We start from the raw sequence: 13,655 nt of genomic DNA on the forward strand, positions 1-13,655 counted from the left end.
ATTCTCGACTTCCACCCTACCTACAGGCTTAGTTTTTATTACAACCCACCAATCGGACTTATTCCGCCGCAATGGATAAGGAGCATAATACACTTGCCTAACGTTATGTGCAATTATGAAAGGATCATAACGATCATACTCCCTCGTATGATTAACCTCAATTATGTTGTATTGGCTGTATACTCTTGTACCTCTTGTTGGATTTGGGTCAAACCACTTGCATCTAAAGAGTATCAATTTCTTATATGGCCAACCTGTATATTCTAGTTGTAATATTTCTTTGACCACACAATAATAATCAATATCTCCAACTTGGTTGCTATCACCACCTTGAACCCACACCCCGTTATTGTTGCTATTTTTACTTTTAGAGCAATCCTCTATATGAAACTTATAACCATTCACTACGTACTTAGACATTGTTGTGACCTGAAGCCCAGGTCCCCAAGATATATCTTTCAAAAATTAATTTACATAATTATTTGGATTATTTACCTACATAGAGTTAAAAAAATTCATAAGTCAGCACAACTTATTACATACATACATACATACATACATACATACATACATACATATATATATATATATATATATATATATATATATATATATATATATAGACATATATATACACACACTTACAAACTGTTTGAACCACGTATCAAATCTCGTATATACAACATCATAGCCAAATTGACCCACGAAGTGACTGTGACATATCAAATATTTTTAGTAGTTGCATCAATATGTAGTCGTAGTAAATTTTACATTTTGATAACTAATAAATCAATACTTACTTGAGAAATGGTACAACTTCGGGACAATTTAGCAACACATGAAGTGTAGCTGACTTGTACTCCATATCACTCAAACTTCTCTTTCTAACATCCTTAGAACATCGGCCTGGTTGATTGAATATGGACATTGGTGGATATAATGGATCATTCACACATTCGACCGTGTGCCTATTGGGCCTATTCCTAGAACATGGCACGTTACTCTCAAAATAATAAGAACAAAAATGTGCAGTTTCCTTTGCAAGATAGGCTTCGCATATAGATCCTTCAATCTTATTCCTCTACTTAACAAATTGTTTGCATTTGCCAATTGTCCTACATAATCTCATGTTAGCCAAGAACATTCAAATAAAATAGAATATTACATCAAACTTATAATATTATCTCTCAAAGGGATACATCCATCTGCATTGAACATGCCCTCCAAGTCGTGCCTCGTGTACAAGGTGTATTGGAAGGTGTTCCACATCAAAGAAATCACATGGGAATATTTTTTCCATCTTACTAGAAATTACACGGATGTTCTGGTCCATCCGAAGTAGGTTTTCTTCCCTTAATGTGGTAGAACACAAGTCTTTGAAAAACAAACTAATCTCTGTGATGAGTTTCCAGATTCTTTCAGGCAAACTACAAAATGCAATAGGCACTAAGGTCTCCATGAAAACATGGCAGTCATGACTTTTCAAATGGCTCAACTTCCCTACCTCCATATCTACTTTTTTTCCAAGATTCGACGCATAACCCTCAGGCATCTTTAATTTCGTAACCCAATCACAAATTTGTCATCTTTCCTCTAAAGTGAATGTGTAACTTGCTTTGGGCTTGAACGCCTTATCATTATTTGCTGTCTGCAAGTATTATTTATGCCGCCTGCAATATTCTTGTAAGTCCATTCTAGCCTTCGGGTTATCTTTTGTCTTACCTTTAACATCCATCACTGTGTTGAACAAATTATCAAAATAATTCTTCTCAATATGCATGACATCAAGGTTGTGTCGGAGATGATTATCCTTCCAATAAGGCAACTCCCAAAATATACTCTGTTTCGTCTAATTATGATTAACACCATATCTGGGGAATCTATAAGATGGAGCCTCAGTAACTTTACTGAAGTTCTGGACCCTCTCCCAAATTTCCTCACCTGAAAGTATCGGAGGTGGAGAATAATATTCCACTTTATTCTTTTTGAATGTATTTTTCATCCTTCTAAACTCATGATCATCAGGCAAGAATTGACGGTGACAATCAAACCATGATTGCTTTAGGCCATGTTTCAAAGTGAACGCTTTACTATTTTTCATGCAGTAAGGACAAGCTAGCTTCCCAGCAGTTATCCACCCAGACAACATTCCATACGCAGGAAAATCATTAATAGTCCACATTAAATTAGCACGCAAATTAAAATTCTGCTTGGTTGATATGTCATATGTTTCAATACCATCACACCACAATTGTTTTAGCTCATCAATCAAAGGTTGCAAATATACATCAATCAAACTTTTCGGATTACGTGGACCGGGGATAATACAATTTAAGAATATATATGGACTAGTCATACACAACTCAGGTGGTAGATTATAAGGTGTAAGAAAGACAGGCCAACATGAATATGGTGTCGCAGATATAGAAAAAGGCGTGAAGCCATCCGCACATAGACCTAACCGAATGTTCCTTGGTTCACTAGCATAATCTGGATATGTCCTATCAAAGTGCTTCCAAGCTTCTCCATCTGAAGGATGACACATAACACCAGGTGGTCTTTTATTCAAAGTGCCATCACATATGAGGAGCAGAACTCATCGACGCATATAACCTCTTTAACCTAGGTATAAGAGGTAAATAATGCATCGCCTTGACAACGACCATATTCCCGCTGGAAAGCCTCTTGAAACGAGGCTTTTTGCAAAATTTACAACTGTCTAAAGTTGCATCATCTTTATAATATAACATGCAACCATCTTCACAACAATCAATTCTCATTGACGAAAGTCCTAACTTAGAAACCAATCTTTTCGCCTTATAGAAATCACCAGGTAAGTTGATATTAGGGTCAACTAGTTCACTCATAAGGTCAATAAAAGAGTCCATGGCTGCTTGAAAAATATTCCAATTAGATTTGATACTTAGTAATCTAACTGCAACAGACAGCTCAGAGTGCAGACTTCCTTCACGTAGTGGACGACTAGCTTCCTCTAACTATTCATAAAAACGTTTTGCGTCATCATTAGGAGTTTGTTCAATATTTTCATTGGGCTCACCCCCAAAAGCATCCGCAACCATATCCTGAATTCTAGAATCAAGATTTGTATTCTCTACCGACCTACTACTTTCACCAATAACCATGTTATAAAATATCCCACGGCTACCATCGATCTCTCCATGATTAGTCCACACGAAGTAATTCTCTATAAACCCCTTCCTATAAAGATGAAGTTTAACTTCCTCCGATTTTTTAAACTTCATACAATCGCACCTGACACAAGGGCACCTAATTACTCCTTCACTTTGGTATGGTGGAAGTGACATTGCATGTCTAATAAAGTCATCAACCCCTTCTACAAAATCCTCCCGCAATCCCCGCCGATTAGGATAATTTTTATTGTACATCCAAGTACGATGTTCCATCTATACAAATAAAACAAGAACAAATTAATTTATTCTACAATTATAAATTAATTATATCTTTTTTAGTTAATTCAAGATAATTATTTTTTCCTAATTACACCAATTTATATCCTAAAATTTCAATTCATATCCAAAAGGTCCAATTCATATCTTAAAAGTTCAATTCATATCCTAAAAGTTTAATTCACAAGAACAAATCCTAAAAACTAAAATTTCAATTCATATCCTACGAGTTTAAATATAAACTAACTAAACTAAAGAAATTCAACCCATACCCTAAAAGTTCGATTCACAAGAATAAATTAATTTATTCTACAATTATAAATTAATTATATCTTTTTTAGTTAATTCAAGATAATTATTTTTTTCTAATTACACCAATTTATATCCTAAAAGTTCAATTCATATCCAAAAGGTCCAATTCATATCTTAAAAGTTCAATTCATATCCTAAAAGTTCAATTCACAAGAACAAATCCTAAAAACTAAAATTTTAATTCATATCCTACGAGTTTAAACATAAACTAACTAAACTAAAAAAATTCAACCCATACCCTAAAAAGTTCGATTCACAAGAACAAATTAATTTATTCTACAATTATAAATTAATTATATCTTTTTTAGTTAATTCAAGATAATTATTTTTTCCTAATTACACCAATTTATATCCTAAAAGTTTAATTCATATCCAAAAGGTTCAATTCATATCTTAAAAGTTCAATTCATATCCTAAAAGTTCAATTCACAAGAACAAATCCTAAAAACTAAAATTTCAATTCATATCCTACGAGTTTAAACATAAACTAACTAAACTAAAGAAATTCAACCCATATCCTAAAAGTTCGATTCACAAGAACAAATTAATTTATTCTACAATTATAAATTAATTATATCTTTTTTAGTTAATTCAAGATAATTATTTTTTTTAATTACACCAATTTATATCCTAAAAGTTCAATTCATATCCAAAAGGTCCAATTCATATCTTAAAAGTTCAATTCATATCCTAAAAGTTCAATTCACAAGAACAAATCCTAAAAACTAAAATTTCAATTCATATCCTACGAGTTTAAACATAAACTAACTAAACTAAAGAAATTCAACCCATACCCTAAACTAAACTAATTCATAACTAATTGACTAATTAACAAAACTAATTAGTTAATAAAACTAATTAAAACAAGACCTAAACCCTAATCCTCAATAAAATGCAATGTTCAAATAATTGAAACACTAATCAATTGAAACTAATTCATAACTAATTAACAAAACCTAAAAATAATAAATAAATGGGTTGTAATTCAAACCTAGAATTTTTAGGAGATGGAAAAGGAGAGGGGCGGCAGTGGCAGCGGCGAGGGCGAGGGCGAGGGCGAGGACGAGGGCGAGGGCGAGGGCGAGGGCTGGGCGGTGGCAACGCGGGGTGGGGAATGTGAGGGAAATAGAGAAGGAGAGGGGAAGGTTTTGAGTGAAGAGAGGGGAAAAAATTTCAGAGAAATGGGGGTTTTCCCCGTTTTTCAATTCTCTGATTTGAGAATTACCAACCAAAGTTGGTCGGTAATTTTGGTCGGTACATTAAGTGTTGACCGTTTGACCAAAAACCGACCAACTTTGATCGTTTTTAAAAAAAAAAATTAAATTCTTTTTTTTTTTGTGTTTTTTTCTTAAAATATTATAAACTATAAAAAAATATTATAAACTACAAGCATTTATTTTATTTAACTATGCAATTATTATAAATAATTATAAACTATAAGCATAATCTTTATAAATAATTATATTAACTATTTAATTTTAATAAATTATAATAGCATCTATCTAAGTAAATTTTCTAAGTTATAATTAAGTATGTGAGTAATTTCTCACACACACACATACACTATATTATAATTGATGCTAATAACTTCTTTTTTCATTCGTTCATCACTAATAATGCATGACATAGATTAATCGATATATATGTCGAGACGTTTTGATGAATCATCGATTAATATTCATCGATATATCTAAGTAAGTTATAAGTCGATGAATCAATTTACAAATAGATATATTTGATGATAAAATACATATACTAATTAGTATCTTCCCAAGTCTATCCCTAAAAGAACCCGACCCTGTGGTCCTAGCGCTTCGTGTTCTTATATATATATATATATACACACACACAAACACACTTCACTGTAATACTTTAACTATATATATATAGCTTGTTATAGTATATGTTAGTGTGTATATATATAGCTTGTTAAAGTTTGACCATGTTTGACCTATTAATTTAACTCGTTTACTTAATACTAATAGCTTCTTTCGTTTATTTAATTTGTGATCCATATATATATATATATATATATATGTAATATATATATATATATATATGTCAAAGATGTTTAGTATTAATTCTTTTATTTTTCATTCATTCATCACTAATAATGCATGGCATAGCTAGATTAATCGATATAAGTCGAGACGTTTTGTTTTTACTATTAGTCGATATAGGTCAAACGTTTTATTTTTAATATTCATCGATGCATCTAAGTAAGTTATAAGTCGATGAATCAATTTACAAATAGCATGTTATCTATAGTATATGTTAGTGTATTCATTATTTGTATTACAAAAGCGTTAACGAATTACATTTATATTATTTAGATAGTAAATATAAAAGTAATTCGAAAGTTTGATCAATGTTGACGTAATAACCGACCAACTTTGGTCGGTTATTTTGCAGAAAATAACAATTACCGACCAAAGTTGGTCGGTAAATACTTTCCCTACATTAACCGACCAACGTTGATCGGTAATTTTAAATATAAATTCTTAAATATTATAAAATATTTTAAATAATAAAATAATTATTAAAATTTAAAAAATTGGATCCAGATTACCGACCAACGTTGGTCGGTAATCCAAAATTTTCTTGTCTGACTAGCTGGGTCAATTCGTTGACCAATTTACCGACCAACGTTGGTCGGTATTTAGTTTAAAAAAATATAAATTTTTTTCCCCCAGTTTCCGTCCAACCTGGACGGTTTTTGATCGCTTTTTTTGACCGACCAAGATTGGTCGGAAATAGTTAATCGGTTTTTAGCAGATTTTTAGTAGTGTTGTTTAACAGTTCAGGTAAATGTTTACACTAAGTAGAGTTTCTTTGGTAATTTGGAAAAGAAAGTAAAAGAAATTTATTGGAGTTGGTAAATTATACATTTGAAATACATTGTGGTCAAAATTAAAAAGAAAATGTGAAGTATTATATGATTATATCATATTGTCATAGTATAGCAGCATCCTGCGATTGTGAGATGACGACAAAAAGTAGCCACCACGGCGCGATGGGCGCAAAGATTTTTGAATAAAACTATCTAACCACTTTGATTCCTATTGCAAATTTGCAAACAATGTATATAAACAAAGTTGGTAGATATCTCAACAATAGTCACCCAAATGGGAAACAAATAAAATAGTTGCTACGTGGGTATACGGATGCTTTGTGTTGTACTAGAAGAGAGATATAAGATTTTGGTTAACATAATTAATACTCTTCCCGTTTTAATGTATGTGTAACTCTTTTCTTTTTAGTTTGTCTCAAAAAAAGTCATATTTTCGAAAAAATACTTTAACTTCAAATTTTTATTTTATCATAAATGAGATTATTAGTGGCTACATGTCTAAGGCTCATTTTAAACCATAATTTTTTTAAAAAAATCTTGCAAAATTGGGATGGAGGAAATAATATTTTTTTTTATGAGTGAGGACAACATCCATGAAAATAGAGTACTTAGCTTCTAAGCTCTCCTTTTTCCTACAAATACCTAAAAAGGTGAAAATCTTCTTGATTTTGTCAGCATCATTTCAGTTTTTACATCAATTTCGGTACTTATACGTTACTTAGCAGAATGGAATAAGACTTGAAGCTACTCTCACCAATTATCCCTGTTATTACTCATGAACGATTAGTCATAGAGATATGTACCTAGAAATTGAAATTATACTCAAAGATAAATATTTGACTTGGATTTGGATGAAATTTCCCAAGAGGGGTCCAGCGAAAGATAAGGCCGCAACATGTGGATTAGGACGGGAAGGATTCAAAATTTAAATTTAATAGGTTTAATTTTTAGAATTTTCAGTATTAAACTCATTGTAGTATTAAAATTGTGGGTTCATTCATAAGATTTATTAAGATTTTAATACGTTATATATATAATTATCTGGGACCGGAGCGTATATAGAAACAAAGGTAGAATCAGCCGTTTCACTGTCATTTCGGGTCACGATTATTACTCATCAGCTGCTCTACCTTCATCCTTCCTTTACTCTGCAAATTCATTTCCCACACGCCCATGTTTAATAGTAGTAGTACTTTTATGTTGAGTATAAAAACATTAAGAGAAATTCATAAAATATAATTTAAGTTTTTTTTACACGCAAATTTATGCATTGTGCTTAAAATACTAGGTTCAGATAAATTTGGTACCACAACACCTAATCCATCCCTAATGATAGAAATTCATTTTACAAGAAATATTTGTCATTAGAAAGTTATTTAGTGTTTAGTTACCATTTACCATAATGTATTTTTCAGAGACACATTTTACATCAAAATAAAAAAGATGAGTTTACTCGTTTGTGATCAGAAGTTATTTCCCTTACAATTATCTTAATTTCTTACTTATTTTATTATTACCAGTTACAACACTTTGACATTATTATTATTTTTATTATTCAAACATTTCATAAAAAGCTCTTCAATTTGCTAATATCATTATTAATTTTCAATTTACATTTTTCCCATGCTTTTTTATACCAAACAGCCCAAGTACTACCAAATAGACTCAAAATGTTAGTAAAAGATTTTGCAAAAGATCATCATTTAAATATACGGCAAAGGGTCAAATATACCCCTCTACTTTCGAAAATGGTCTAAGAATACTCCTTGTTATACTATTGGGTTATATATACCCCTACCGTCATACTTTGGGTTCAAATATACCCCTCATTTAAACGGAGAGATACGTGTCATCGTCCTTTTGGCCAATTTTAAATATCTCCTAATTAATTAAAAAGATCTATTACCCATACCCGAAAAATAATATATTTTTTTTGTAAAAATTGGAAAAAAACTGAAATTATTTTTACTAAAAACTGAAAAAAACTAAAATATTTATTTTTCAGTTTTTACAAAAACACTGCTTTAGAAAAAACTGGAAAATATTTTCTAAAATAATATTTTTGTAAAAACTAGAAAAAAAAAGCTAAAAATCAATTTTCTAAAGCAATTTTTTTTGTAAAAACTGGAAAAAATTGAATTTTTTTTACTAAAAACTGAAAAAAAATGATTTGTTTTTCCAGTTTTTACAAAAAAATTGCTTTAAAAAAAGCTGAAAAATATTTTCTAAAATAATATTTTTATAAATACTGAAAAAAAACTAAAAAGCAATTTTCTAAAGCAGTGTTTTTATAAAAACTGAAAAAACAAATATTTTCTTTTTTTTCATTTTTTAGTTAAAAATATTTCAGTTTTTTTACAGTTTTTAATTGCTTTAGAAAATTGCTTTTCAGTTTTTTTTTTCCAGTTGTTACAAAAAAATATTTTCAGTTTTTTCTAATTTTTACAAAAAAAATATTATTTTTCGAGTATGGGTAATGAGTCGTTTTAATTAATTAGGAGATATACAAGAAAAACACTACAGAACACTACAAGCAACACTATAGAACACTCTGTAAATTTTTAATTTATATTTTCCCCATTTTTTTAATATCAAACAGCACAAGTACCATCCATCATTTTTGCAAAAGATTATAATTAAATCTTAACATATCCGTTTTGAATTTTTGATAAACCATGTTCACTCATAAGTTTTAACTATCCATTGATTGAGAGTACTAAGTTATACGGATTTACTATTTGATTGAAAGTTCAGATTTTTCCAGATTTGTATGCTTAAATACAACCAAAAACAAAAGAAAAGCAAAGATAAAAAAGAAAAAGTGATAAAACCAGTATCTTTACCCAACCAACCAGCCAATGAAAAGCGTAAGGTGAAAAAGGACAAAAGAAGAAGGCGCCTAAAATAACAACCTTTTACTCATTTCGCCTATTCAGTGTTTTGGAGCTTAATACTGTGCTTCTCCTCCTTCATACGTCTGTGTGTATACACCTACCTGGCCACTGACACTTCACCCCAACCAATGCACCTTTGTCAAAATGACATTTTTGCCCTCTTATTTTTTTATTTTTTTTGATTTTATACAATTTCTCCAATACATCTCTATGCGAGTGAAAGTAAAACACTTTTATAAGAGGTGATCTTATTCCTACGCTTAAACTCGAAATCTCAAACTGAGGATTAAAGTTTATTATTGCATCATCACAACCTTTTAGTGATAGTACCTCATATTTTACTACTAGTACTAAGTTAGAAGGAATTTGTATATCAATTGTTTTACTTCAGTGGGTTTCATTGAGTTTAGTCTATAAACTTACTAATTAAAAATGTAAATAATTTTCTTTTTTTCTATCGGATACAGTCTCTTTGCCCATATATGATACGGGTAAGGCTACGTATATTTTACCTTCCTCAAAGCTCACTTGTGAAAAATCGCTGGATTTGTTGTTATTGTATCCGGTAAAGAAGTTTAATGCATGTGATTCATTCAACTAGAAGAGATTAGGATGATAATTTAATAACATTAATAAACACAATCTTTGTATGAATTTCAAATTTAGCGATATTTTTTCCTAACTCAATTAGTCATTTTTTAATAATTAGAAAAAAGAAAACATAAGATCCTAAGGGTAATTTTGTCATTATAAAATTTATTAGTCTAATAAATCTAGGGAATGATGAGTAGATTAGGAGTGCCCCTAGAGGTTCAAAACTTTACATATTACTACGCTTATATAAACGCAAAAGCATGGAAATATTTTGCTTCTTCATAACGGCATACCCCTCCCTACCCCCTCCTCACCCACCCCCACCACCCTTTGTATTTTTCTGCTCTCTTTAGTTGCCTTTTTCAGTGAGACCAACTAGCAAACACCTTCTCTGCATTTCTGCAGCATCTACATACTCTCCCATCTCAGGCTCCTCATTTGAGTCTTTTCTACTCGCTTCTCAGTGGGATTTTAGGAGCAAAAATGGAGAAGAAACAAGGGTTTTTCTCAGCACTGAAAGATGAGGTAGTTAGGGGATTATCACCGGGTAAGTCCAGAGGAAGAAGCCCATCACCTTCGGGTTCGGGTCTGCTCCGAAGACGTAAAGGAAGTCACGCGCCACCACCGGAAGTGTACATTTCAAGATCGGGTAGTCTGAGGCCATGTGTTGAGACATTGTCGCCGTTGATGGAGGGTCCGGATCCGAACGGGTCGGAGGTTGGGGACTCCAAGTCCGAGAGGTGGTGGATGAAAGGTCAGCTATGTCGGGCGCCTTCTGTTTCAACTTCCGGGTCGGGTTTACAACGGTCGGATCTGAGGTTGCTTCTTGGTGTCTTGGGTGCGCCGCTTGCCCCGGTACATGTTAGCAACAATGACCCTTTGCCTCATCTCAGCATCAAAGACACTCCCATTGTTAGTATCTTTTGCTCGCTATTTCCTTATTAGTCCATTCTTACACAATTCTACATTTGGTAACAATTAATTTTACACTTTCATTTCCAAATTAATTTTACACTTTCACTTTTAACCTTAATGATAAATTTTTATAGTTACACATTTAAAAGTTTTTATTTTTTCTGTAAAATATCTTTTATGCAGTAGCAAAGTTTGGCATTTAAAGATAAATTTTTTGTTTCTTATTTTTGTGTTGTGGGTGAGATGTGACAAGTAGGTGGTTGTCAGTGTTAAGCTGTAGGTTGTAAAAATGGTTCAATTCCAACAAATTGTTGCTTTCGTTTTTTTTCTAAATTAAGTAATTTTTTGGACTTCATTGAATTAATAACTGTATGAAACTGAGACATTTGGTGTATACCTCTCCTGTCATTTTGTATTTTTACCAATTTTAGCTGTTTTCTTGACTTCTCTTTGAATGCGTGATGGGAAATTGATTGTGCCATTTTTGTTGGCGAGTCTGTATGTGAACATAAATTCTTTTAGATAAAGGAGGAGTTAATATTTTTATTAGATAAATCTTGCTACATCTACATTGAGTCCAAAAACAAGAAAGGGCTCCATTGAGTTTTTTCTTCTTCTTTTTTTTTTTTATTTAAATTTTCATTTATGTGTTTTTGTGGGCTGGAGTGACTATCTGGATGTAGCCCCTTACCTTAGTTGGTAGACAATTAGTGTCTTCATTTAATGCAATCTGAGGATAATTGGGCATAGTATCGTGATGGTGGTCCTTGTTTGAGTTCTGCCATTGTTTTTAGTTCTCATCTTTTTGCAAATTGATTAAATATGTATGACTATGAATTTATTTTGGATTTAGGCTTAGTTGATTGATGGACTGTGTGTTACTTCTAATTTGCAGGAGACTTCATCTGCTCAGTATATATTGCAGCAGTATACTGCAGCGTCTGGAGGACAGAAACTTCACAACACGATTTATAATGCTTATGCGATGGGAAAGGTAAGGATGTTGGCATCAGATATTGAGACGGCAACGAAGGTAATAAAGAGCAGGAATTCAACTAAGACAGCTGAATCTGGGGGATTTGTCCTCTGGCAAATGAACCCGGACATGTGGTATGTGGAGCTTGCGCTTGGTAGCAGTAAGGTTCATGCTGGTTGCAATGGGAAACTTGTGTGGAGGCATACCCCTTGGCTCGGTGCACATGCTGCAAAAGGACCAGTTAGACCCTTGCGTCGTGCACTTCAGGTATATTTCGGAATACAGCTTCATTACGTTCTTTTGTGGTCCCTCAATTTCAATAAATGACCCCTGTCTCTAACTGTACTTGCAGGGACTTGATCCAAGAACTACTGCAAACATGTTTGCTAGTGCAAAATGCACTGGAGAAAAAAAGATCAATGGTGAGGATTGCTTCATTCTTAAACTTTGTGCTGATCCACATACATTGAAAGCCAGGAGTGAAGGACCAGCAGAGATCATTAGGCATGTCCTATTTGGGTATTTTAGCCAGAGAACGGGGCTTCTTGTACACTTGGAAGACTCACATTTGACCCGAATCCAAACAAATGGGGGTGATGCCGTTTACTGGGAGACGACAATCAATTCATTCCTCGAGGATTACAGGCCTGTTGAGGGGATCATGATTGCTCACTCAGGGCGATCTGTTGTAACCCTTTTCCGATTTGGTGAAACAGCTATGAGTCACACCAAGACCAGGATGGAAGAAGCATGGACTATTGAGGAAGTGGCATTCAATGTTCCGGGTCTGTCAGAAGAGTGTTTCATTCCCCCCGCAGAGCTAAGATTTAGTTCAATTGGCGAAGCGTGTGAGCTTTCTCAGGGAGAAAGGGTAAAGACTACTGTGGCTGCCGCCGCTGCTGCAGCTTACCGAGCTAAGGTTGCTGCTCTGGATAAATCGCGTGACGGCAATGTCAATAACATTGTATTGAAGATGAATTATTAGATCTGCCACTAATTTCTTAAGAATTTAGGTCTTGTTGGTATAAATAGGCTGACAGAACCAGGTAAAGTAGTAGTAAGCTAGGGGTCAGATGATTGAGGAATTTTGAGGTTTTATACAAGTCGTATCTCAATCTGTAAATATTCATAGGATATCTTCTTGTTTCAATTAAGATTCCCTTTGTGGAATCAACTCTATCAATCTGCATTCTGGCTAATAATGTAGGTCTTTTTTTCTTTTTTTCTCCTGTGAAGACTTTGAATTGTAGTAACTCCATATCATGTACCATAGGCTGTTGAAAAATAGTATCCAGTAGCATGCGAATGTTGAAAGAGCTACATGGTGTTTGTCGCTGGCCCACGCTTAAGGTCTGAAACTTAATTCTTGTTCTTTTTGATAGTGATGATTACTGCTGCTAAGAAAAGTATGGACAATTTATAATTTTGCAGTAGGGTTGTTTGTACACAAGCCATAATTATGAGTGATTATGGTAAGGGGGCACGCTTGCTGCTGGATCTTTTTTTGCATTTTAGCTGCAAATAATATCTAATTTTCGATTTTGCCTTTTGCTTCTGTTCTGTGTTGAGAATCCTGACAAAACAAGGGAAGAATACAGTCTCTTTCTAGAGGTGATGATTGCAATACTTGAATGCAAATGGCGCCCCAGTATGCATTGAAATTGTACCACAAGCTCACACGTATA

The 13,655-nt window shown here is 32.9% G+C and overlaps 1 protein-coding gene across 1 annotated transcript; it reads left to right on the top strand.

Moving 5' to 3' along the window:
• The first annotated feature begins 10,389 nt into the window (after window positions 1–10,389).
• On the top strand, window positions 10,390–13,147 carry LOC107814595 (uncharacterized). The gene is made up of 3 exons (XM_016640032.2): window positions 10,390–10,991; window positions 11,890–12,237; window positions 12,323–13,147. Exons 1-3 carry the CDS (start codon window positions 10,563–10,565, stop codon window positions 12,953–12,955), a joined length of 1,410 nt encoding a protein of 469 aa, XP_016495518.1. The 5' UTR covers window positions 10,390–10,562; the 3' UTR covers window positions 12,956–13,147.
• Window positions 13,148–13,655: the final 508 nt, after the last annotated feature.

This window comes from Nicotiana tabacum, chromosome 12, assembly GCF_000715075.1.
Source record: "Nicotiana tabacum cultivar K326 chromosome 12, ASM71507v2, whole genome shotgun sequence".
NCBI classification, from domain to species: domain Eukaryota; kingdom Viridiplantae; phylum Streptophyta; class Magnoliopsida; order Solanales; family Solanaceae; genus Nicotiana; species Nicotiana tabacum.

What these genes read in the sequence shown, in the direction of transcription:
- LOC107814595 (XM_016640032.2), top strand. Translation starts at nt 10,563, where the DNA reads ATGGAGAAGAAACAAGGGTTTTTCTCAGCACTGAAAGATGAGGTAGTT. An exon ending in GCATCAAAGACACTCCCATT is followed by an intron (nt 10,992 to 11,889) that starts GTTAGTATCTTT and finishes TCTAATTTGCAG; the next exon opens with GAGACTTCATCTGCTCAGTA. An exon ending in CCTTGCGTCGTGCACTTCAG is followed by an intron (nt 12,238 to 12,322) that starts GTATATTTCGGA and finishes CTGTACTTGCAG; the next exon opens with GGACTTGATCCAAGAACTAC.